General features: G+C 51.2%; 1 protein-coding gene across 6 annotated transcripts in view; it reads right to left on the bottom strand.

Moving 5' to 3' along the window:
- Positions 1-27,078, bottom strand: part of TECPR2 (tectonin beta-propeller repeat containing 2) — a 93,632-nt gene that overhangs the window by 20,807 nt on the left and 45,747 nt on the right. For 2 of the 6 annotated variants that reach the window (XM_057730654.1, XM_057730656.1), the window contains 9 exons: positions 26,050-27,038; positions 23,896-24,079; positions 21,935-22,108; positions 19,853-20,033; positions 18,499-18,640; positions 15,488-15,728; positions 14,706-14,795; positions 12,993-13,226; positions 5,129-5,277 (listed from right to left, as the gene is read on the bottom strand). In XM_057730654.1, the coding sequence (XP_057586637.1) occupies positions 5,129-5,277; positions 12,993-13,226; positions 14,706-14,795; positions 15,488-15,728; positions 18,499-18,640; positions 19,853-20,033; positions 21,935-22,108; positions 23,896-24,079; positions 26,050-27,038 (2,384 nt within the window). Of the gene's footprint in view, positions 1-5,128; positions 5,278-11,325; positions 11,383-11,755; positions 11,990-12,992; positions 13,227-14,705; positions 14,796-15,487; positions 15,729-18,498; positions 18,641-19,852; positions 20,034-21,934; positions 22,109-23,895; positions 24,080-26,049; positions 27,039-27,078 lie in introns of those variants that run through there. The other 4 variants (XR_009053094.1, XR_009053095.1, XM_057730655.1 and 1 more) reach the window with 4 other exon arrangements.

Below are 27,078 nucleotides of genomic sequence, written 5' to 3'. Positions count from 1 at the left end.
TCTTTACAGACTTGTTCAAGGTACACATAATTTTTTTTTACACAAAAACAGAATCATCAGACATGCTTGGTAACAGACATTCTTATTCAACAACACATTGTGAGCAGTCCTCCGTGGGAAGCAAACCTCACCTGGGAAGCAATGCATAGGGGATGTCCCTGCCGCACCGCATGCACCCTGCAGAACCCGACTCAGCCCTCAGCACGAACCCCTGGCAACACGTTCAAGGAGCAGGGACCGCCTGGACACTAAGCACGTAAGCAGCAACGTTTTTCTCTTATTAGAAAACAGGAACCGTCAGACGTGACTGTGCCCCACACTCAGCACGCAGAGCTCCGAGCGCCCCCGGATGCCGTGCGGGGTCTGTGTGGTGTCGCTCACTGGGACGTGAGGAGAGATTTCACCTGTGGCGCCCCGAATGCGGTGAGGAGGGTCTGGTTTAATCGCCCCCAAGGCCTTGTACTTTTATGTCAGGAGGGAACACGAGTCTTCAGAGCACCCCAAAACTCTTAGACGCAGGCATCCGGCTGCACCTGCGGAGCTGGGCTTTGGGGTGTGGGTGCCCCACTGCTTCCGCCATCACTGTCCCCCGCGTGAGTGCCCTATGCCGGCTGAGGAGTAAGAGCAGCATCCAGGGTTGCCCAGCGCCACCGTGGCCGGGGGCGGAGAGAGTGAGGACCCCTTTCCCAGTGAGGTGCCACGGCCCTGAGACAGTCTATGGAGGGCCCAGCCGGGACAGGGGTCTTCTCTCACCCTCACCCTCTCCAACGCAAGCCCTCCTGGCGCTCCTGTGAGCTTCTCTAAACACGTGCACGTGTAGAGCAGCCTCAAGTTCTGTGCCCACCAGCAGCATCTGTGAGCATGGCATTCTCATGGGATGACCTGCTACCATGTTTGCATATTTATTTATTTTTTTCTAATAGCTAAAAATACCCAAAGCAGCTGAATTTAAAATAAGTTTTTAGATGTTCATTTGCCAGTCATACTAGCCTCGGTTTTCCTAGTTTCTCTCTTTTCCAGGCAAAGCTGTAATCCAGGCAGAGTAAACGACCCCAGAGACCAGATGGGCCAGTTCACACAGGAAGAGTCGGCTGGAGCCTCCCACCACGGGAGGCCTGGACACCGGGCAGGTTAGGGAAGAGCAGGGACTGCTCGGGGTGGGGGGGGGGGGGGGGGGCACGGGAGGGCAAAGAAGATCTTTTGAAGGAGGAGGTGAGGCCAGTCCAGGTCAGGGTAGCTGGACAAGCCTCCTCTACTCGGGCACACAGCGCCCAGTGCTGTGAACTGACAGCATCAACTGTGCTCGCTTTACAAACCCCTCTAACACGGACAGAAACTCTCCCACCAAAGATGCGAACTCCAAAGGAAAGATGCTAAATACAACTACAAACATTTTCTCCAAATCCTCCCAAACGTCAGCAGGTCTGAAAACTGAGTCACTTGTTTTGAGTACTTTGTGAAAGTTTTACCCCAAAACTACTGCAGGAGGGAGGTTTTACCAGAGAAGAGAACAGGGCACAGAAACAGAGAAACTGCTGCTACTGTGAGATGACGCCTGTGGCTTCCCGTCTCTGTGCCCTTTGGCACCTGCTACTGCCCGGGTCTGCTTCAGCCGCGCACACACCCTGCCTGCAGACCAGGACTCACGTCCACGAGCAAGTGAGACGAAGCAGGAAGAAGTCCACTATGCTCAAAGCATGGAAATCCCATTTACATTCTAACACGTGAACTCAACCCAACTGTCCTAACCTTCTAAATCTTGTAACGAGGCCTCATTCCCACCCCCATCGCCCCGCGGCCCGCCACTGGACTAGTCTTCCCAGCACTCTCTGCAACGCTAAGATGAATTCGAAATTCAATGTAAAGGTAGGCGTTGTCCTAACACACTGCATGTGAGGCCCCAAGCCGGCAGCACTGCCTGCACACGGGGCTCCCTCGCAGCCCCCGCAGCCAGCAGCCAGCAGCCAGCAGCCAGCCAGGCCTCGGTCCCCAGCAGGGCTTGGAAAAGCGTAGCAAAAGGCCTGGGCAAGTGGAAAGCCTGTTTTTTCCCCCAGGAACCAATTCTGTATCTACAAATTCCACGGCCAAGTGCATTTCCTCTACAGCACACTGAAGCTACTGAATAAGGAAATGTGGTCCCATTCGGCTGAACTACTTGAAATAGTTAATGTTTAACAGCCTATTTAGCAATCACTACTTTATTCAGAGCACAGCTTTGAGGCCCTTTCATGTGAATTTGTTCTATTTTGGCCATTTTCCTGGGCAAAGCTATTGATCACCACAGTCAATAGAGCACTCCAAGTAAAGCTTTCTTCCCCCAATTTCAGCTTCGCTTCCTAGAGATTATTCTAGAATCTAAACGTTGAAAGGAAGAGGAATTCGTGGTTTCACACAGTCCTTGATGTGACACCAAAAGCACAAGCAACTAAAGGAAAACATAGATAAAATGGACTTCATCAAAATAAAAAACTTTTGTGCATCAAAGGACACCATAAAGAAAGTAAAAAGACTACCCAGAGAATGGGAGAAAACATTTGTAAATCATAATTCTTAAAAGGGTCTAGCATCCAGAATATATAAAGAAATCTTACAGCTCAATAATAAAAAGACAACCCAATTACAAAATGAGCAAAGTATCTGAATATTTTAGTTCTCCACATAAGATATACAAATGACCACTAAGCACATGAGAAGACGCTCATTAGTCGTTAGGGAAATGCAAATCAAAACCACAAGGGCACGGGGATGTAATGTACAGTATGGTGACTGTGGTTAATAATACTGTGTTGCATATTTGAAAGTTGCTGAGAGAGTAGATCTTAAAAGTTCTCATCACAAGAAAAAAAAATTTGTAACTATATCATGATAGACGTTCACTAGACTTACTGTGATGATTATTTTCCAATATATACAAATACTGAATCATGTTGTACACATGAACCTAATATAATGTTACACATCAATTATATCTAAATTTATAAAAACCCAACTGAAGTATAACAAAAAAGTGTCAATTTGGATCAGATCAGCTTTCCTTTCTCTTTAGGACTGTTCTAATATAAACCAGAACATTCAGTAATCCACACAATATAAACATTAATTTTTCCTGTTTCAACAAACTTTTTATGCTGTTTTTTAAAAAAATCCCACGAGATACCAATTTACCCCCGCTAAGATGGCTAGAATTTAAAAATTGGGCAAGAAAAATTTTTCAGAGAGGATGTAGATAAATTGGAATCCTCAAACATTGCTGGTAGAATGTAAAACAGTGCAGCCCTTGTGGCAAACAGCTTGGCAGTTCCTTAAAAAGTTAAACATAACGACCATCATGTGACCCCACAATTCCACCTAAAGTTACACACCCAGCAGAACTGGAAACGCGTGTCCACACAGTCTTGTAACACCAATGTTCACAGCAGCCAAAAAGCAGGAGAAACCCAAATGTCTGTCGACTGCTGGATGAATGAACAAAATGTGGTCTATCCACGCAATGGAATATCACTCAGTCACGTAAAGGAATGAGGTCCTGACACACGTTACAACAGGATGAACTCTGAAAACGTGATGCCAAGTGCAAGATGGTGGATAAAGAGGCCGCATATTACATATTCCATTTATATGAAATAGAAAGCAGATTAGTGGCTGCCAGGGGCTGAGGAGATGGGGTTCCGGGAGAAAAGGCAGTGACTACCAATGGTTAGGGGGTTTCTTTTCGGGGTGGTGAAAAAGTTTAGAATTGGACAGTGATGGTTGCACAGCTTTGTGAATATATTAAAAAACACTGAGCTGTATACTGGAAAAGGGTGAGTTATAACTCTTTAAGAAATAACATAAAGCTGTCAGGGATTGACAATGACATACCAAAGGAGTTAGGCGACACGAGGGTGCCTTGCCTGAGGAAAACCTGAGAACAGCAACGAAACCAACTACAGGTCGGCTTGCTTCACTTCGGCCGCACCCCAGCAGAGCCCACAATACCGCGATGGCACCCGCCCCTGCCTCGCGGCTGTCCGCGCACCACTGTGTGCAGAGGGACGTCCCAGCCTCCCGCCCGCACAGTGCTAACTCACAGACGCGGTTCTGCGCACTCCCCCTGTGACCCTGTGGGGAGGAAGACCCACATGGAGTCTCCCCATGGCCGTGACCACCGACCAGTGGCCGGAAAGAACCCGCAACCTGCCTCCCGCGCAACGGCAGGGTCTTCCGGCACACGCCCGTGTCCCACGGGCAGGACTGGTGGTCCTCGTGACCAGCCCTGCACCGTGACCTCTGCTGCCCCATCCCTGAGGGTGCACGACGCTCAGAACGAAGCCAGCCATGAACACAGGCATCCACCCCAACGCCTGATCTCCTGCTTATCTCCATTTCAGCACTTTCTGTTCAAGGACGAACTCCTGCCACGCTGCCACCCTGGCATAAGGCAGCTTCATCTTTTCCCCAACAAAGTCACAAAATGCAGACTAGCAAGAGTTGGAGCAAACAATTCTCATTAAATCACAGCCCTCCCCCACGTATACATTTTAGCAGAAATATACTTAGCATAGCTACCAGGCCATTAGGTATTGAAGGGTAACGGAACAGTACACTGAAATCAGACTTCTGCTTCTGATCTGAGTGGTGGAACAATCAAAAGAAAAAGGAAAGCATTCAGGTTACGTGGTGAACCGAAATGCGGCGGGGTGGGGGAGGGGATGGGCACATGAGGAAAAAGCATCTCTTCAACAAACCAGGAAAGGCACTCACAAAATAAATGATGACAGATTATCTCCATGACAGGATATTAAAGTGACTTCTACTTTCTTCTCTATACTTTTGGATATCGTTTGATTTTTTTAAAAATATTGCTCATTTTGTAAGAAGTGAGAAACAAAACACTTTCACTTTGAGAAAGAAAAAAAGCAGCGCTGGCTCAGGTACTCATTAATCTGTTCAGCTCTACACGTCACAAATATCAAATTCCAAGTGTGGGATGCCAGTGAACGAGCATGTGTTGACCTGGGGCACGCCTTTGTCCCCAGGCTCCTTGACACGCACCTCTGCCCCCACACTAGCGGGTGTGGTCCTCTCCCCAGCAGCCGCATCTGAAGAGCTTACTAAGGGAAGCTGGTATCAGTTAGCATCTGCTTACCTGGACGGGTGGCTCAATCATTATCCAGGCCGGAAGCATCAGATTGGGATTTAGAGGCTGGGTGCCTACGCGGAAGTGCACCCCACCCCTGGAATCGCAGGCCCAGACGTGCTGATTCCCGCATGCCAGGCTCGTCAGCTGTACAGCGCCTGTGGACAAAGAAGAAAAAAGACACACGTTAACTACTTTCGTAACATGACTCGCGTTTCACTGAACCTATGAACTTTGATTTTATACTTCAAAGAAAGAGATGATGCTGCATTTGCAGTAGAACTCTGTTGCTTGAGAACATTATAGCACACGAGGGTCACCGAGGTCCCTGGGTGCCCTGCCACCTGCCCGGCGCCACACAGCAGCACTTGCACACCACGGGCAGAGTACTCGAGATGCCGCCAGCACAGCGCCCGGCGCCACCAAGCACAAGGGGCACTATCTCAACGTGGGCCCCGTCGTTATCTTCATCAGATACGTGACTACGACCAGCAAATTCTGGATCTGGAGAGAGGGAACTCGTCTTTTAGGTAATCTCGATCCTGATTAGAATTAAGACTAATTAAGCCTCCCAGGATTTTCATTTTTCTTTTTTACCATTTCTCCTTGTTTATTAAACCAATTTTAAGAGGAAAGGAAACGGGAGGAGCCTTTAGAGAGAAACCGCACTTGACTAAAGTTTATCTGGCAAAAAGAGCAACCACCAACAGTCACTGAACCTCGCAACCATGATGCCGGGTTGCTATCATCCCAGGTCACACACGAGGCCATCGGGACGCAGTCACGAAGAGATCTGTCCAAGATTCCAGACGAGCATGTGGCGAAGCCTGGAGGCAAAGGGTGAGCTCAGGTTCGAACCCAGGCCAGCCTGACTCCTCCCCAACAGCCACCTGTGCCTCTGGAACTCACATGCGGTGAACGCGCAGACCTTACACGCTCAACTCCATCCCTGCTGACACGTGAATATGCCTGGGTAACCGTGCTGTACCCTGTCACGGAACGTTTCATCACCCTGGAAAGTCCCCTCAAGCCCCTGCTACCCCACCCCCTCTGCCCCGAGGCAGCCACTCTTCTGATTTCTATCGCCGCGGAACCGTTCAGGCGGGTCTAGACGTGCACGAAAGCAGAATCACAGGCATGTGACGTTCTGTACGTGAGATTCATCCATTCCTTTTCACTGCTGAGTATGACTCCACTGCACGGAAACGCCACAGTTAGGGTGCCCTACGGGGGGTATTTGGGCCATTTCCACTTTTCGCTATTGGGAGTAAAGCTGCTATCACCATTTCTGTAGAAGACTTTTTTTGTGAACATGTGTTGTTCTTCTTGAATGACACCCAGGAGTAGAACTCTGCAGTGTGTGCGCGTGGCCCACACCCTCACCAGCACCCGCTCTGGGCATCTTTTCAGGTCAGCCATTCTAGTAGGCGTAAAGCGGCACCTGGTCATGGTTTTAACTTGCATTTCCCTGATAACCAGTGATGTTGAGAATCTTCGAATGTGCTCATGAGGGCACTTGCATATCTTCTTTGTGAAGAATTTGCCAAGTCTTTTGCCCATTTTTCTAGTTGAATGGTTTGTCTTCTGATGACTAAGAGGAGTGATTTTGACTTTAAAGCAGGAGAAAAGGTGGTGCAGCTACATTCACTGGCAGTGCTGCTCTCGGCCACCGGCACACAGTTGTCACCGGTATCAGATGACATGTGTCTGCACCAAAATGTACAGGCACGGATCCTGCTGTGGGACAATCCTGTCACATGTGTTTAGCTTAAAAGTATTAACCCACTACTACTGAAAAAATTCTTAGTATTCTTCGTACATTTCCTAAAGATGATGATTTCTCTTAAACTGAAATTAACTGTATTTAAAAAATCTTTTATAGAATGTCTTACCAGTAAGTTAAAATAGACATCCTAGAGCTCTAACAGTATATATTAAAAGATTTGTAACAATCCAAATAAAGTACTTTCCACAGTAAACTCCAGAAATAGCTGAGAAACAAATTCTAATTTTAAAATGCTAATTAAAAAATAATTTTATGTTGGAGTCTTCAACCTGCCCTAAAAGGAACTACAGGTGGTAGCTGCTCATATGAAGAGAGTTACATGGTGACAAAAGCACACTGGGTCACCACCTCAGAATTAGCAGCAAATAACAACACCATCAGTGAAACAACCAGTTCATATTCCAAGGCCAACGTTCTTTTAGAACAAATATAAAAGGCTGCTACAATGTCTACTTCAGCATATAAATCAGCTTATTCTGAATTCAAGAGACAGGCCAAAGAAGAAAACGTGTAATCGGGGGCTTTTCCGTAGTCTCCTACCTCACAGAGGGTCTTCCAGGCTGCCTGGATGCAGGTGTCTGAGCTTAGGGCAGGTGGCAGAGAACACCAGCCTCCCCAGCACTCCCTGGCTTGCGGCTGTCACTTGGAGTTAAGCGGGGCCCCATCACTGGTTCTGGACAATGGGCTGTGAGCAGAAGTGATCTGTCACTGTGAACTGAAGCATAAAAGAGCTGGCAAGAGGGCCTTGCCTTTCAGCTGTCCCCTCCTGCAGGGACCACAACGGTGGAGCCACAGAGTACTGCAGGGGGTTCAGTAAGTCACCGCCTGGGACCCACCACCACCACAGCCATCAAAAAGACTGACACGTCAAGAGCCAACTTCGTGGGGGCAGACAGCAGCATTCAGTGTGTTAAATCTCTGGTATTTGGGACTTGTTACTACAACAATACTAGTTCGACTAACACAGATGATGCAATTTTCCTGTCTCCCCATTTTGTTTTTCCCTTCCATTAAAAAAGTTTAAATTACTTTATTCAACAGATCAGACATTTTCCCTTTAGGACCACTTTTTAAACATATATTTTGGAACAAAAAGTGGCATTTATTTGTTTTACTATTTATAAAACACTTTTCTGCATAAATTACTGTATAAAATAATCCTATTTGTTACCTAAAGGCAAGAACTGACACTGAATAGTTCATTAAATACTGTGTCCAGATGAATTCAATTACAAATTGCATTAGTTTGCTAAACACTCCAGTGCCTGACATATGCATATTTCTGTGTACTGGGAAAGGAAATGTTATGATCATCTTAAATATCTGTTAAATGATGCAAATTTTCTTCCAAAAACTAGGACTGTCATAAATCATAAGATTCCATATTCAGTCTCTATGACTGGGTTCAGTAACTAGACATTTAATTGAAGAATTCTCTTAATCTAAGAAATGCAAATCAAAATTATGAGGTACCACCTCACACCAGTCAGAATGGACATCAGTAAAATGTCTACAAATAACAAATGCTGGAGAGGGCGTGGAGAAAAGGGAATGCTCCTACACTGCTGGTGGGAATGTAGGTTGGTGCAGCCTCTATGTAAAACAGTATGGAGGTTCCTCAGAAAACTAAAATAGAATTACCATATGATCCAGCAATCCCACTCCTGGGCATATATCTGGAGAAAACCGTAATTGAAAAGATACATGCAGAATAAAAAAACAAGCAAACAAAAAGTAACAACAACAAAAAGATACATGCACCTCTATGTTCAAAGCAGCACCATTCACAATAGCCAGGACATGGAAACAACCTAAATGTCCATCAAAAGATGAATGGATAAAGAAGATGTGGTGCATATATACAATGGAATACTACTCAGCCATAAAAAGAATGAAATAATGTCACCTGCAGCAACATAGAGGCAACTACAGATGATCATACTGAGTGAAGTAAGTCGGAAAGAGAAAGACAAACACCGCATGATGTCACTTACATGTGGGATCTAAAATATGACACAAATGAACCTATCTGTGAAACAGAAAACAGAATCACAGAGATAGAGAACAGACTCGTGGTTGCCCAGGGAGAGAGGGTCGAGGGAGGGGAGGGATTGGGAGTTTGGGGTTAGCAGATGTAAATTATTATATATAGACTAGAGAAACAACAAGGTCCTACTGTATAGCACAGAGAACTATATTCGATATCCTACGATAAACCATAATGGTAAAGAATATTTAAAAAAAGAATGTATATATATGTATAACTGAATCACTTTGCAGTACAGCTGTAATTAACACAACATTGTAAATCAACTATACTTGAATAAAAAAAAAAAAGAGAAAGAATTCTCCTAATCTAATCCCAAAGCAGCAACTGACTTGGTAATTTGTATAGGAGCAGAAAAGAAAGACGCTACACCTTAAAAAAGAAATTAAAGGCAGAAATCACGTTCATGACTTGATACTTTGCTAAAGTCATCCTTGAAATTGAAATTTCTGCTTGCAATTTAAAGACTGGTGACCTTTCAGACTTTACAATGACCTGGCGCTGCCCAAGGTCAATGCCAGCATGGGGTAGTCCCCAGCACGTTGTCTGCACTGGGAAGATGGGCTTTTGTTTTTTGTTTTTAGTGTCAGGACGCTTGTAAAGAAGAGGCCAGGACTGAAAGCGAACCAGGTGAAGCACATCTCTGAACAGCTCTGATAAGCCCAGCATCTCCTGCCTCATGCCCTGGCCAGGTGGACGGCAATCTGGAGCTAGGCTAATGAACTGCAGGTGAAGGCATCTTGCACCTGCTGTTAGTTTTGCAATTATCAGCAACAAGGAATCAAACCTCACATCCCAGAATCTCTCAGAAGTGGAGTTACAAATAACGACAACTTGCCTGGACAGTCCCATTTCCTGCTGCATGTGGATGTGGCCACACACAGCCCTGCCGGCAGAGCCCCTCCACCTCCATGTGGAAATTCCTCGCAGGCAGACTGAAATGACCGATGGACAGAGGAGCAGGATGCTCAGGGAAGAGCCCCAGGATGGGGATGCTGACTGAAGAAAGGCACGCGCAGGAAGGACATTCTAGACCACGGGAGGAGAGGCAACCCCAGGGGGCTAGAAGGGCCTGGCACTCGGGGAAGAGCAATGGCCCGCGGCTGGAGCCCTGCTGCCAGGGCGCTGGGTGCTCCCCGAAGACTGGAACTCGACTCCAGGGCATGTGGAGCCACTGCACGTCAAGGGTACAACCCTGGAGCCGGTTTTAGGAGAAGAGCTCAGGCAATCATGGCGGGAGGCGGGCACACCTGGAGCCAGGAGGCAGTCCTGCAGTGCAGGTGTGGGGAGGGGGAGCTCTAACCCTGGCAGTGGCGGGAGGGAAGCAGAGGATAAGACAGTCCAGGAGACCTTCTGGGGTGGATGGAAGAGACACTGCAGACCACACTGGCTGGCAGAGAAGCAAAATCAGCCAGAGAGAATTCTGCCCTTTCCAGCAGAATTTAGTGGAACAGAGGAGTGAAGTCAGGAAAAAGAGTGCATTTTGGACCATCAACAAAATGAAAAGGCAACCTACTGAATGGAAGATGTTTGCAAATGATCTGTCTGGTAAGGGGTTAATACCCAAACTCTATACACCTGTCAGAATGGCCATCATCAAAAAGCCTACAAATAACAACTGCTGACAAGAATGAGGAGAAACGGGAACCTTCGTGCACGGCTGGTGGGAATGTAAGCTGGTGCAGCCCCTGTGGAAAACAGTATGGAGGTTCCTCAAAAAACTAAAAATAGAGCTACCATATGATCCAGCAATCCCACTCCTGGGTTGTCATCTGAAAAAAACAAAAACACTAATTTGGAAAGAGACACGCAGCCCCTCATGCTGTTCACTGCAGCATTATTTACAAGAGCTGATTCACCTATCTGTCCCACAGGCTACACACACCACCCCTGGAGAGAGCGGAACAAGAGAGCGGCCGGTGGCCCTGCCCTGCCTTTCACCGTCCCCACCCCGGCACGCGGAGGCCGGCACCCCTCCTGCTCCCTGCACGCCTCCCCTGCCCACCAGCTCTGGACCTGCTGCTGCCTTCTCGCAGGACATGGTGAAAGGAGCCTTTCTCCATCAACGCAGCACGAGCCAGTAATTCCGATAAATAAAGTAAAGTAAGGCAGAGCTTCCTGGACTCACCCCCATCGAGCACAGTGTTAGACCTGAGGAGTCAGGCCGCTTTCAGGCCCTCACACCTGCCCGAGACAGCTTGCGTTCACACGGGATGGTTGCTTGCACCCTCTCTCTGGGGCGGGGGGTGCTGTCACCATGAGAAAGGTGGGGACGGAGGTCTCAAGGCAGCCCAGCGGCTCGCCCAGGGCCCGGCTCTCGCTTGCTCCTGCTGCTGTCCTGCCTCTGCCGTGAGTCCCCACTCCTCAGCCAACCACCTGAACCCGTGGTCCATGTGACCCATTCCAGGCCTGGCTGGATTCCAGATGGCTCTGCAGGAAGAGGCAGGGTGGCTCCGTGAAAGCCTGCTGCGCTCTGCGCCCACACCCCTGCCCTCAGCAGGCAGGGGAGGCCAAAGCATGTCCTGAATCAGGATGGCCTTATCCGGCCCCCTCCCATCTGAAACTGAGACTCAACCCCACCAAAGCTCAGTTTCTCGCCTTGAAAGAATGGCCACCAACCCCAGGGAAACCCAGACGGGCACCTCGGAGGCCAGGTCGCGCTGGGGCCGTGCACTCTGCATCTGCCGCGGGGCAGCAGCCTCTTTGAGCGGTGGTGCTGGGGCGCGCTCCGCTTCTGACCCACCCCGAGCAAGCGCACGACCGCCCACCCCTCTCAGGATTCCCTGTCGAGGAGGACACAAACCTTGCCCTGGCCTTTCTACCTCCAGAAACTCCCAACCTGCTCTGGTTGGGGGCTGACGGAGGAAGGCTCAGGCCTGCAGGATCTCTGAACCGAGGAAAGGCTTCCCGGGGCAGGCGGGAGGGCGGCCCCGCACCGGCTCGCAGGGCCTTGGCAGCCGCAGCCTCTCTGGTCCGTCACCATCAACAATGGCGGCTGGCAAGCGCTCTCAGGAGCTGGACCGTGACCGCCCTGGTGCTGGGATTACGTTCAAAACACAGGGTGTGAGGCCAAAGGCATAAATAATTAAAATGACCCTGGAAAACGCTTAGCTTTGGAACAAAGCCTGCTTCTTTAGTGGAGAACCAACCTGCTTCTTTAGCTAAACTGGATTGTATTCGGGGGCCTCAGGGGACAAAAGAATGACGATATCGCTGCACATTACGGGACGGTGAGAGGCCTGTCAGCTGGAGACAGCCAGGGGCTGCTAGGCGGGAGGCGCACAAGCCATCCTCCCTTCCTTCTAGCTTTCTCTGTCCTTTTTTTTTAAAGTGAGTACATGTGGTTGAATTCTCAAACGTTAAATGCCTGTAAAAGTCAATTCTACCGTCTAGCAAACATAATACTGGTTGTCAGTTCACCAAAATGGTACACTGTACAGCAGGGACGTGGACTCCGGAGCTGCCCGGTGCAGCTGCGCCTTCTGAGAGCCACACCTAGAGATCCACCCAGAGGACAGCCTCATGGTGTGGGCTCACTCTATCTTATTTCCTGGAACACGGGTGAATTGTTCATAAAAGGCATCACGCTGCTTGGCTGTCCTGCAGCCTGGAGGGCAGACTCAGAGAAGGACGGCAGTGGCAGCCACGTGCACCCCTCCAGCCGAGGAGGAGCGGGCACTACCCCAGGCCCCCAGACGGGCAGGGCACAAAGCAACCGCCAGAGCTGGACAGACCCGCAGCGGCAGCTGCCTCCACAGCGTCACCTCGAGCAGGTCATAGGCGGCTTTCTCTGAGTTCCTGCTCCTCCTGGGTTCTGAAAACCCTGTGACCCGTAAAGGGTGGGAAAGAAAAGCTCCTTACAAAATTCTTAAGAGGCCTACTAACCTGTAAGAGCGGCTAACTAACCTCCCGAAGTCCAGAGACTGACTAAGCGGCCTACAAGGATTCATGCAAATTGAACACAGGGCCCCGGGAGGCGGGCCTGGCATCCCCTCCCATGCGGCTGGAAGGCAGGGCCTGGCGGGTGGGGAGGTGCGTACCTAGCTGGGAGAGGTCCAGCCTCGCCCAGTGCATGCCCGTGGGGCAGCTCGCGGACAGCGTCCGGATGAACACCTGGCCGAGGCTGTCCAGGGCCCACAGGGCGTCTTGGCAGGCGGCGTAGGCCCTCATCTCGGCATCGGGGGGCAGCTGCACGGTGGACGGGCGCGACTGGGCGTGCTGGGCGCTGACACGGCACAGGTCCTTGCTGCTCTGGCACAGCCACAGGGAGCTTCCTGCGGAGAGGCCACGGCATCACTGGCGAGGCTCCTGGGGCAGCCTTTGCCTTCAGAGGCCAGCTGCCCGGCTCCCACCCTTGCTCCCCACCGCGGGGCAGGAGCAGCCAGGGCTCAGAGGGGAGCACCAGGACCAGCCAGCGAAGAGGAAACAAGCCTGACACACTTGAAAGAAATGAAAGCAAGCCGGGCTGATGAGATCTTAGGAAGCCCACGTGGCTGGCTTAGCAGCCCTGACTGTGGACATGTCATAATGGACCGGGAGGCCTTCACCCTGGCGTGTTAACCAGTGTCCTGGAGGGAGCAGGGACGGCAATGCCCCGGAAGGACCGCACCGAGGACCCTCCCCTGTGCTGGTGATGGGGTAAGGGGCGGGCTGCTGGAGCAGGCCAGGAAAGCTGCAAAGCCTTTCTTCCCATCCTCACCTCAACACTACACGCTTTCATTATCTCCACCACTTTTAGAGTCCTTTATGTTTAATTCCCTTTAAAATGCAAACCATCCTCGGGGAAGCTAAAACCTCAGTCACAATATACTATCTAAAACTTGTGGGCAGACATGGTTTAGAATTCAAAATTATTCTGGATTTTGAAAACAAAAGGTAATGGGTATGCCATACATTTGAGCGACAGCCCAGCACTGCACCCCCACCCCCACCCCCACCCAAGAAGTGCAATGACGTTCCTGCAACAACACGTGTCCCAGTCCCAGTCCCAGGACAGAGAAGGCTGTAAGCTGCCGCTTGGTCAGCTGTGGCTGCCGCGTGGGTCTGCGCCCAACGCGGGAAACCACCCGTGGTTCTCAGCGCTTGCTCATGTCAGAGCTACGGTCAGAACGATCGGGGGAGGAAGCATCTCGTGGTCCTGACCGAGTTCTCCACGTGGTGGGACCACAGCGTCTTCTCGCGTGACCTTCGTTGTCATCCCGGGAGGGGCCCCGGCCCCTGGGGCAGCTGCACTGCCTCTCCTGCCTCCAAGCCCCGAGCTGTGGGAGGGGCCGTGAGTTCTGACCGGAGTCAGGAGGTCTGCCCGGCGGGGACGGTCTGCCCTACCAGGGGCACGGTGGTGGGACTTGGGCCAGCCAGAGGCTGTCAACCAGCTTGTGAGGCGGTGACAGAATTCACAGGAAATGGCCAGGCACCCAGAGAAGCAAGGTGCTCACTGGCCCTGTGCTATGGCCCCAAGACACGTCACTGGAAGTCACCAGCTGCCAGCTTCAGCATCCACACCGTATGTTCCCCTCCTTCAGGACACCTCGCCTCCAGACCCACTCAGCTCACCACACCAGGTCCTTCTCTCCTGGGCAGGCCTGTCCAGCTTTGGGGGCCCTCGGCTCAGCCAATGAGGGCTGCTCGCCTATGACACCCCCACATCCAGTCTCTGAGGGCCCCACGGCCGTGCCCCCATGCCAGCTAGGCTGCATCAGACCCTGGCTTTAACTGCTCAACGGCCAACCCGTGCCGTGCACCCCCCGACCAACCTTCCTTTGTGGGAGCAGTGGACGCCAACACAAAGGCCCACTTGGTGGCGGAAGCTGTCCCCCGCGGAACCACACTATTCCAGTAAGTGCCTGGAAGGAACAATGGAAGAGTGTGTCAAAGAAAGAAGAAAAACATACACACTTGAGAACGTTAGTTCTACTCTGCACCTGCTCTTCAAAACCCCTTACAGCTGGTTCTGGAGTGTCCTTAAAGTAGGAGATCCAAGCCAGCGCTGCTCGGGCCGACCTGACAGGCAGAGCCACAGTCTCGCCCAGGGCTGGGGAGGCCACATGGAGGAGAAGAGCTGGAGGAAATGCACAAAGCAGGGCTCCCTTCAGACACGAAACCCAGTCGGTAAATGTGGATTTACACCCACGTTTACAGACTTGGCCAGAGCCTTGCCTTTTCAACAGGGCAATAATTTTCCCTCCAGGAAATGGACTATTCCTTCCTACCAGGCTCTTTAGGAATGGGAGGATTTTTCCATTTAAATGGAAATTATTAACATAAAAATGAGCTCTGTGTGCTCTTCCTATATTCCAAGAGGTTCCCAGTGGAAACTGGTCACACGCCATCCAGACACAGGTATCCAAGTCGTAGGAATGACAGACTAAACAGAGGAAGCTGACACAAAGCACAGAGAATGCCTCCGCCACAAAGGCTTCCCACCACCGGCACTAGGTTATCTTTGCAAGCGGAGACGTAGAGCTTTTCTTTACACACTGGCTTTAAAGTGGAGCTGCCTATCAAGCCGCCGTGGAAACGGAAGTAAGTCACCCACCGATGAGACTTCCTCTGGAGACGTGGAATTCATTCTTGCCCGAGGAGATCCAGACGCCACTGCTGTTGACCCCCAGAAGGCTCGGCTGGCACTGGAGCTGCTGGGACCAGAACGCCATGCGCAGTTTATCCGCCACCTTTTCGACGGGCACTTGCGCCGCGGTGGCCACCGAGTGTGTGGCGTGGATTATGGTCTGGAACAAGCTGCACTGGTCGAACACCACGTAGTCTGTGATGCTCACCTGGAGGCGGAGACAGGCAGACATCCTGCTCTCAGTGCAGTTACAAGCGCCTTCTGTATGCTCACTGCCTGAGAGGTAAGGTCCCAGCCCTTCCCCCGCCCCACCCCATCGAACACCCAAATACGCAGGTGCACGTTTGTGTGAGGCCTGGAGGGAAGTGTGGCAGGACACCCCCCACTGCCGACTGTGATTACCTCTGAGGGGTGGATTTAGAGGGATGGAAGAAAACGTTCACCTTTTACTTTAAACACCTTTCTATCACATGGATCTGTTACGACGAGCATGTATTATTTTTATGATTAAATATCACCCCCTCGCACCCTATAAGTCTTTTATTCTAATCAGTGAGAAAGGATTTTTTTTTTTTAAATTTAGGAATTTCTGGGACTTCCCTGGTGGCGCAGTGGTTAAGAATCCACCTGCCAACATGGGGGACATGGGTTTGATCCCTGGTCCGGGAAGATCCCACATGCTGCAGAGCAACGAAGCCTGTGTGCCACAACTACTGAGCCCGTGAGCCACAACTACTGAGCCGATGTGCTGCAACTACTGACACCTGAGTGCCTAGATCCCATGCTCCGCAACAAGAGAAGCCACCACACTGAGAAGCTCGCAAGCCACAACAAAGAGCAGCCCCCACTCACCACAACTAGAGAAAGTGGGCACAGCAACAAAGACCCAGTGCAGCCAAAAAAATAATAATAATAAGGTAGGAATTTCTGATGGACAACAATGTACAATATTTAAAACCCTAATATGGGTTTAAAAGGTGGCATCCGTAGGGTGAATTCATGGCTTAACTGGGACTGTTAATAATTATGCCAGAACAACAGCACAGACCCGAGCTGTCCTGCACGTGTGCAGATTCGAGACACGCTTCTCACGTTCCTCAAAGAGATCTTCCTCCAGCGTGCTGCCCTCTAAGGAAAGCCTCTCCCTTGCTGGACGGCTCTGGTTGTTAGAAAGTCCTCTGACTCTGTGTGACTTTCCGCGTGCTTCTGCCCCTTTGGGTTTGGTTACAGAAAACGTCACAGCCCTGCTCCGAGGACAGCCTCGTATAGGCTGCACTCTCAGGTCCCTCACGGTGAGGTGCTGAGTGAAAGCGACATCACTTACGACAGGGAACGTAACGTATAATAAATGAAACAAACAAAAACGAAACTTGTAAAAACCAGTACTTCATTCCACGTGCGAACGCGGCTCCTTCTCACCTGATCTGCGACAGGACTCGTGCTGTGGGCGGCTGCCTGCAGGGAGGTCTCAACAAATGGCGTCAGCATGTCAGAACTGCGGCCCTGCTTCTCTCACGGAGCAGAGCGCATGCCAGCCTGGCCGGGCAGACCCCATCAGAGCCCTGAGGACGCCGGGCAGGAGCCTGGGGACGACTGCCAGGCCGCCATGCGACAGCCCAGGAGCCCCGTCCTTCCTCGGGGTGTGCAACAGGTCACACAGAAAGTCTGTGACGGGCCAGTCCCAGCACCCGGGACTGGCAGATAAGCAGGATGCAAGTTAGAAAAAAGAAAAGGAAGGTCTAACAGCCAAACAGAATGCTGGCTCTAGCACTAAAGAGAAATCAATCTTATAGCATTTAAAGGAACTCTGCTTCCAAATACCTCAGAGGTGATTCTGTCGAATTTCTCTGAGGATAATGTTCTGAACATGACGGTGAAACAGCTGCTTTTCCTTAGGGCGCTGAGAGAATTCAGTGCGTGTGCACACCTGGGTGTGTGCGTCCGTGCGTAAAACCACGCAACACGGTCACAGACACGGGGAGGGTATTTTCTATCATTTGTATAACTTTTCAAATGGTGCCTGCACACTAAACTGGAGACGCACGTATACTCATCAAAGAGCAGACGCAACTCAGTCTTCCACACCCTCATCTGAAAGACCCGAGGGCAGCCAACGGAAGACCCGCCCTCGCCCTCTGTGAGGCACGTCTGAGGCCACAGTGACATGTGAACCAACGGAGACAGAACACGCACACAGCCGCCGGCGCTGGCGCAGCCTGACCTGCCACCCTGGGGGGCTGCAGGGGCTGCGTGTTCACTGAAGAGTGCCAAAGGGGGAAAAGCTAGCTTGATTATACCTTACTATTTCTCAAAGTGTTTACTTTTCTGAGAACATGTGGGAAAATTTCCCTTTGTTGAAATACCATGTACTTACAAGGGCTTTTGTACAAGCAGAGATAGTGAATTTTAATTGTGGGTTGGGTTTTTCACACCTGTTCGCTAATCTCTTTTCTTAGTATATTCCTCCAGAATTAAACATTATTATTATCTAGGTTTTCAAACGGATGTCCTTGGGTTTACTTGGCATATAATGACAAATTTCTAAATAACGTCGAAATTAAAAATAAATAAACGAAGCCTACATATTTAAGCAAAGAGAGCTTTACAAGTTACTTCCTGTGATGAAATCCCTGATATTTCTTTTTTTAAAATTGAAGTATACTTGATTTACAATGTTGTGTCAGTGACTGCTGTACAGCAAAGTGACTCAGTTGTACGTATGTGTACATTCTTTTTTTAAATATTCTTTTCCATTACGGTTTATCATAGGATGTTGAATACAGTAGGACCTTGTGCCCTGATATTTCTAATGTGCTCAAATACAGCAAAGTATAACTTATCAAATAGTAAAAGCGAACACTGCTAATTTAATCCAAGCCTCCCGACCTCTTTAAGGAAAGGAGAGGGGCTAGGAAGGGAGAGCAGAACCCCTGACTCAGGGAGGCGGCTGGCGCGCGGCGCTGGAGCTGAACACCTACTTGCCACCAATGGGCATCGTCTCCTTGGGGCTTCTTGGAAACGACGCCGGTTCTGAACCATAGGTTTCCTCGGATGTCCAGGGCCCACAGGGTCTGCTGGTCCCCGAGAGTTATGCAGACAGGTTCCAAAGCCTGCTTTTCACTGGAAACGAGGAAGAGAGTGTGGAGTCAGCACCCACATTCATGGCCCCCAGCACGTCTAGGATGCCGGCATCAGGCATCTTTCTTAGGGCGGGGGGGCCTTGGTGTGGGACAAGAGACGCGTCCCACCCACAAGTTCCAAGGAAGGAAGCTTGAGTTTTGAGTTAAATGACTGTACCACATGCATTGTTCTGCAGTGTGGTGGGGTCTGAAAGACACACTGAAGGCCCAGGACAGTAGGAATAGCTCTTCAGAGAAAATAACCCAGGGAAGAAGAGAGCAGGTACATGAGGAATTCCAGGTCCCACATGGCCATCTCCCCACCCTGCCTTCACCAATGAAGCGAACAGAAACTTTCCAGCGTGCCGGCTGTGTTGGGCAGCTAGCTGCAGCCTGGCAGACGCTGCCCTCTCTGCGGGCAGTGCCTTTCCCCCTCCCATCCATCGGTGACATCCCTGCCAGCTTCACGGCTTAGCTGCAGGTCCACTCTGCACGGTGCCTTCCTGACCTCCACAGTGCTGTGCGTCCCTCTCCGGCTTAGGACCGTCTACACTAACGGGCATCGGTTCTCCCAGATGGGAGCTCTGCAAGGGTGGGGCAGGGCACGCTCATACACTCGGCCCAGCACGGTCTGGCTCACTACAGGTGCTCGCTCACATTTACGGGGTTGCTAAATTCAAACCAAGAATATGCTAATCTGATTTTTCTAAAGACTACTGATAATCTCACACTAGCAAAATGATGACAGTAATTTCGTAATTAAAACTTTGAGTGGTAGAAAGTAACCAAATAAACTGCAATTCAGAGATTAATTTCATCTGACTAGGAGGATAATAAAAATATTTGGCCCTAAGTCATCTGACTCTAAACAGAAATTATCTGACACTGGACAGTTCTGTAGAAAGACCATCACAAGAGGCTTGTGACTGTGTGGGGCTTGAGATTACACACGCGGGCAGCAACATTTTTAAAACTGAGCTCTGGCCTGACGTCCAGTCTGCCAGTCAAAGGAAGGCACAGAGCGTCTTCAAGGTCAGGCTGCTGAAATTGGCTCCGACAACCCCAGAGAACACCATGACCTCGGAAACTTTCAGGGAACCAGCTCTGCCCAGGAGAGGCTCACATGGGTCCCTTAAGGGGAGTCAGGCTGACAAAGAACAGACAGTGGGACAAACAGGATGCTGAAAATGTGTCTGCTCCTCCCCGCTGATACCTGACAATGTCACACTTCCAGTGCTCCCCGTCAGGACAGAAGCTGCTCACGCCCTCCCGGTACAGGAGGGCCCTCTGCTCTGTCAGCGCCCACACCACGCTGTTTCGGGCTGTGACCTGGGACAGCGGGTATGGACAGTCGACCTTCACGGCTCTGGCACAGGGTCGATCCACGCTGAGACCTGCCGGGAGAAGGGCAGGAGGCCCCCAAAGACACACACTCAGGACGTCACACCTCATTTTCCTTCTGCTGTTTGCTTATTTTTCTTTTTTGGTATTTTGCTATTTTGCTTTATCCTTTCATCATAAGCACTTTCTATTTCAAGGTCTAATGAACATACAATAGTTAAATTGTGCTTAAATATAACATTCATCTGAAGTGTTTTCGGGTGCTCTTTGAAAACTGGAGGAATAGCAATTCAGAATCCTCTGGTGTCTCAAAGTAGCTAAAAACGTTTTGAAAGAACATGAAAGCCCAGTGCAGGAGGGCCCAGGCCGCGAGGGCCCGGTACTCAGGGACGCCTCTGTGTACTCAGTGGCCATGCCCCACGGAGCTCCAGTGGCCGCTGGACCCACAGGGATCTGGGGCTCCAGCATCCTCTGCAGAGCTTCTCCAGCAGAGTGCATCCCCTCCCCCTGCTTTGTACATGGTATGCGGAGGCTCCACTGCTGCAATGAAAACCCCAAATTTCCTAGGTGGAAGATTAGGGCTACAGCTCAGGGTCCCCGACTCCCCACCCACGGCTCTTCCCCACCTCTTTGCAACCTCTGTTTAATGAGCTTCAAGGCCACTCCTAAGGGAGCCAGCGGAACAGCTGTTATCTAAAACCCCATGTTCCGCAGCCTCAGCCTGCAGTTAGGTCTCCGTGCTCAACGTGCTTCCTGACGAATCACCGGAGCCCCTCCGGTATCGCAGCCCCGGGGTTGCATTTCCTCAGACTCAACTAGGTGGGAATCACCTCCTGGACTTCTTACACTACAAACCATCAGGCCAACCCCGGAGACTCCAGCCCAGCAGCTCTGGGTGGTTTGGGCTTGTCTGCAACCACCGCAGACCGGGTGATTCCTAAGGCCCTCCTCACCCCCCAAGCCAGAAACACCGTTTCCCCAGCAGGAATGAAACTCAGATGCCACTGGAAGTTGGACGTGCATGTCTTTCCAGCTATTTTTCACTTTCAAGGGAGACACAGGAAGCAGGCTGGAGAGACCAGGCCGGCACATGGCCCAGAGCTGGCAAGGCTGACCTCCAGGCTCAGGCAGGAGCTTCTGGGATGCCAGCTCTCCCATATCCGAGAGCGAGCCAGATGTGCAAGGGCTTCCGATCTCAGAGAATCGTCCCTGGCTGGCAGTTCACAACAGAGATTAAAACATTCTCTTGGAATCAGCAATATTACATGGTTGAAAGATCGATCTTTACATAAATCCAACATGGCCTGTTGACAACTGAGAAAGAGCTCCTGCCCCGTAATCATTTCCAGGTCCTGGTAAATCACACTGCTTTTGGAAACCCATATCCCATTTTGCTGACAGTACATAAACACTGACTCTCATTACAGTTTATTTTTAATAAACAAGTCCCACTGTATCTCTTCCAGCAGCTAAAGGCTCCCCTCAGGGCAGCTTCCTAGGACGAGAGAAAATGCTGTTTAGAGCAAGTTATTTTTCGCTGTTCTCTGACCCACATGTAAACAAGCGTATAGAAGCAGGGCTCTGACCTTGCTGAAAAATTCCAGCCATAAATTAAAGAGAAAAATGATTCTAATGTCATTTCTCTGTTATTCTTTCCTCTTCGGATGTGATGTTGCAGGATAAAGGACACATAGTGGTGAGCCGTAAGGAGAGTAAGATTCTGTTTCTGTGCTTCACTAAATAATCCTATTAATTCCTGCCCTAAATTGGTCCTGGGTTGAATGTGAGTCAGCAGCAGAAAACTGCTAACAGATTCCAGTGGCAAATACTCTCTTTCCAGAAGTGTTTTCATTTAAACTGATTTCTAACCTCTTGGTCACTGTCGCTAAGCATGTCGCTACCAAAGCGCAGCCACACCAGACCCGCCGGGCGTGGGGGCGCTGCCCGCAGCTACCTGTCTGCAGGTACAGGTCCCCATTTGTCCTGATGATCCAGGCCGTGTCATCACTCAGGGCCACAAACACCGCCTGGGGCAGAGCTTCGTACCAGTGACGCTTCCCCTTGATGGTCACTTTTCCACAAGCGAAGGCTCGGTTAGATTTCTGTTCGATCTTCCAGAGAAGGGCTCCTGTGGAAATAAAAATTCTATTCACTGTCCAATAAATACGGAGGATTTTTACCCCCCAAACTCCATTCTGGGTGCTGTGGGGACGAGAGACTTCTACAACACACCCCCTTCTGCTTCTACCCCAACTGGGGGAAGAGCCGAGGTCTGAACTCCCGCCACCCCCACCCCCACCCCCCAGCCGTGTGGCTTGGGCGTCATGTCACTCAATGTCTCCACGCTTCACTTCCTCATCTGTGAAATGGGATCGTCTGCGCCGCACGGGCTGTTAGGAAGGCATGAGGTGAGACTGTATCAAGGACACAGCACACAGAGCGGGCGTCAGAGGCACGCATCACACGGAAGAGCAGCAGCGCCAGCACTGCCAGGTGTGCCAGCGGATGACCAGCGACACAGTCAGTGTCCTGAAAAAGGCTGAAAGTCCTACCGGAATTCAAAGGGAGAGGGCCAGCTCCGGACCAGCCAAATGGGCGTGAGGCAGGAAAAGGAAGCATTTAAGCTGGGCTGTCCCTTTTCCACTTAGAAAGGGATTCTGATACGTAGACGATGGGGAGGGAAGGAGAAGGGCAGACAGGAAGGCCGTCTATGGAGGTGGAGCCCAATGAGCAAGAAACCACCAGCGTCACCAAGAGCACAGAGGGCTGGGCTAGGGGCCTGGCCCAGGGCGCTGAGGGGGCCGAGGCAGCTGGCCAGGCCCGCAGCCCCCAGAGTGCCCACCCTGGATGGGGCCCTGCGGACGGCTCAGCCAGAGCACCAACTGGGGTGGAGACAGAGCTCCTACTAGAGCAGCGCGGGCCTGAATGGTTTGGAAACACAAAGTAATCCATATAATCAGGAAAGGACCATGGTTTATAAATGGTGGGAAGATGAACCCACAGGTAAATGAGAGGAAAAGCATTAAAACACATAATTATATAAAGCCAGCTAACAGAACAGGGTATTATCTTAGTCTCTAAGGAGAAATATTTTTCAAACAGGTAAAGAGATAGAACAAAACAACCCTTAACAACTAGTATTTTCCATGGTGACAAAGACCAGGAGAGTTAGAGGAAACCCAGCTCGAAGCACAGAGGATGGGCGGAGGTCACAGGCCCAGCTCTGCCTGCCTTCCACTCCAACGTGCTACCAACAAACCAGCTACCACCCGGCAAGCGAGCCTGCACACTCCTGCTCTATCACCCACCCCCCAAACAGGCACAGCAGCCAGCATGGCGACAAACACACAAAGGGCTCCGCACGAGGCAGAGCCCCACCCAGGAGGTGTCTGCTCCAGCTCACCGGAAATGGCCTGAGCACCGCATAAAGGAAGGAATGCATTTTCTTTTTTACAGTCAGGGGAGTAGATCATTCATCCAAAGCATATACACAGCTCATTAAAACATAATTTCTAAGAACGAAACCAAACAACCTGCACTTATCCAACATATCCACGGGCCCACTGTCATCAGCTCAGTTGCTTTACAGCAACACTACGAATAGAAACATTTATTTTTAGAAGGCATCTGTACGTTAATATTTCTAAAAAAAAAAAACCCAAACCCTCAAAATGCAAGCTATTTGTATAACTTACAAAATATGTTCATGTGTTACCACTGCAATCAACAAAAAACCAAAAACTGAACTGCAATTACACTATTTTCAGTTGATGTCAAATGAAGCAATTCACATTCTGTGGAGAAAACCCCTCAAACCTGCGGGAAAAGGCAAGCCTGCTGAATGGACTGGTCCCTGTGCGCTGGGGCATCTACACCTGGGGCAGGGGGCAGGGGGCAGGGAGCGGGGAGGCGAACCTGAGGGCGAGACTGCCACCTGCTGGACGGCATCTTCAAACTTCTGCCAGCGCAGCCCAGCGCCCGGCAACGCGCTGCAGAACAGGCCGCCTTTGTAGTCCAGGCACCAAATGTACTTCTCGGAGACTGCCAAGCTGAGAATGCCGTAGCCAGGCCCGGAGTAACCCATCCAGCTTTCTGCAAACTAACAAGGACAGAACCTGCTGAGTTCCGCGCAGAGGACACCGCTGCGCGTGCCGTACTGCAGTCAATCAGTAAACTGTGCAGTCACTCAAGCTGGCCCTCCATCTCTAGACCTGCTCTAACAGAAACACTGTGAAATGGGAGCTGCTGCCCCTACAAAGACCCCACAACAGCCCTGGATCACAGAATAACACTGTCACAAATGCTATGACCTATTCCCTAACCTAGTGCTTACATTCAAAGGATCTGGTTTTATTCCACAAGATAACCTCACTTCACACTTGTATGCAAATCGATCTTTTGTACAGCTAATCATTACAGACGTGCTAGGAGAAATGGCACGGCCACCACCTTTGCTTTCCTCACGTTTCTTTAAGCACTGATCCATTCGTCGGACATGTAGCACGTCACGCAGTGCATGGAAATCTGGCCAATTCACTGCCTGGCTGAATTTTGTAGACTAAGGTTTAGATGTTAGGGTTCTTTTAAAAATCCAAGCTAAATACAGTGTGTACTTTAACAGTTTTCCAACACTGCAAAAGAAACCCACGTATTTGCACAAGGACCCACATACGGACGTTCACTGCTTCACAGAGCGTGGTGCCCAAACCCCTGCTCACCAGGACACGCCCTACCCACCCCCAACCCAACAAAATGTGGCTTTCCAGCTATCTGGAGGGGGCGGGGCAGGGAAGGCAGAGGGAGGTCCTCAAAGTGCCAGCTGCCCTCCCATCCAGGACTTTCTAAAGTCCTAGCCTAGAATCCCAACCACCCACGCCCACAGGCCTCAGCTGCTTGGCTAATGCACTCTGCCCACCGCCACCGCCCGAGTCCCACTCCGCAGGGAGGATCTGCACACATGCCTGGGAGTCTGAGACCCACGACCACCTGTAGGGCACTGCAGTGCCCCCAGAGCCCGACGCAGAGCCTGGCAGCCGAAGGCACTCGCGGAAGGGTGAATGCATGGAAGACTGAGTGAAAGGGCATCTTGTCTTAAAACAAGTAAGCAGGATGTTTCACTTTCAAGGCAGGACAGACAGCACAGAGGTTTGAGGGAGGGGGCCCTGGGGCCACCCTGCCCCACTTGCTATGTGACCTGGTGAAAGCCACTTAACTATCTGACTCTCCACTTCCTCCTGTGAAACGGGAGCACCTAGGTCGTGGGTTCTGTTCTTAGAGAAGTGAATGAGTTAAACCAGTGAAGCGCGTAGCATGGCACCTGGCACACAGTGAGAGCTGCTCCAGTGCCACACAGCATTAGGATGGAGAGAACCCAGGGGCACATCTGGGGAAAGCACACGTGGCTGTAAGTTCCAAAGTATAACCCACACCTCACGTCCACTTAGCAGGAAAGGTTACAATGCAGTTAGTTTTGAAACCAAACACATCTAAGGAAAACTTTTTTTAAAAACACTTTTTAAAAACCACTTTTTTATATTAAACGACCAAGAATAGCTAATAATCGTCTCTTAACTGCATAGGCTAGGTAGACCCCCACCGAGGAAACCAGACACTCGAAACCTGGTTTCTGCACCGCGTGCAGGGGCGCCTTGGCGCCGCTGTCTGGAGGTCAGGGAGACACGGGGCTTTGAGGGAGAGTCCCGGCCTCCCGCCTGCTCAGCACCTGCTCCTCCACGAGGGGACGGGCCTCTGCCCACTGGTTTTCCAGAGCAGCCCCCAGGCCAATCCAGCCATCCTCTGCGATGACTAACGCTAGGTGCCCGTGCTGGGCTGGCCCCGCTGGGTCAGGACCAACAACGAGAGGCTGCTTTTGTCACTTAAGCGGGTGACTGAGCAGGGATGACAGGTCAGCAGGAGTCCAAGCCACTCTAGATCTCTGCACTGGAAATCCCCCCAAATTCAGACTTGCAAACATCTGGCTCACAGGTTTTACAGTGGGAATATAATTTCTCTGCATAAACAAAAAAAATAGCTTGCCAACGATTTCCCTTCACAAAGGCACGCACGCACCTGATCTGACTTCAGCAGCCCAGGCTCGTCGGCGCCTGGCGGGCGCAGGTCCTGCAGGGAGTGGCTCCCTCCCAGCTCCGTCACACTCGTCTCCGAGGACGAGGAGGGCAGCCCGTGGGCGTAGATGTCCTCCTCGTCACTGGACGTCAACACCTGGTCCCGTGAGGGCTGCTCACAGGTGCCGGCCGCCGAGGCAGAGACCCAGGGAGGCAGTCGTCCTCCTGCACACCCCAAGTCCCACTCAGAAGCGGCCACTGCTTTCTGGCCCAAGTCATCATCCGTAACAGCACGCCGGGGACCGGAGTCGAGGTGGGCAGGGGCCCCCACATGTGTTAGGAGGCCCTGCTCTTCACTGGGCTCCTCGGCTCTGCCTTCGTCAGCTCTGGTCCCCGGAAGCCACCACTCAGCACTGGGGGCCAAGCTGAGGCTGGAAGGCACCAGGGGGGAGTCTGAGAAGGGGGCTTCCGAAAAAGTGCTCTGGGGGTCATCAGGCTCCAGGCCCCCCACCTCCCGGGCCTCCGCGGAGCTGCCCTGCTCTCGGCAGGGTGACTGCCTGCTATTCGGCCCACCGTCCGCAGGACGAGGCTCCTCTTCGAGTTCCGCGCTGTCACCACTCCCTTTCGCATCCTCCCCCGGATGCCAGGGTGAACTCAACACCCCGCTGAGCGGCTGTATCTCGCCCGTGCCCTCACATAGCGGGATTTCGGTTCTTCCGCCCCTTTCTTCCTTCAGTGAGTCAGGGGCGGGGAGGGGCACCTCCAGGACACTAAAGGCCTCGGAGTCGCTGTATTCCGGTAGGACCCCGTTGGCCTCGCCACTGAGGTTGCTCTCCCTGTCGGGAGACCCTGTGCTGGACCGATCCACGATGCTGCCCAGACTCGAGGCCGTGGACAGCAGGTCTGTGTTCAAGGACCAGGGGCTGTCGCCAGGACACTCCCAGCAGGGAGTTGACTCAAGGGAACTGGGGCAAGCAGTCCCGCTTCCGCCTTCTGTTTAAAATAAGAATGTTTGAGATCAGGTATGACTCTA

This window comes from Hippopotamus amphibius, chromosome 4 (assembly GCF_030028045.1).
Source record: "Hippopotamus amphibius kiboko isolate mHipAmp2 chromosome 4, mHipAmp2.hap2, whole genome shotgun sequence".
Classification (NCBI taxonomy): domain Eukaryota; kingdom Metazoa; phylum Chordata; class Mammalia; order Artiodactyla; family Hippopotamidae; genus Hippopotamus; species Hippopotamus amphibius.
This window is presented reverse-complemented; position numbering and strand designations above follow the sequence as displayed.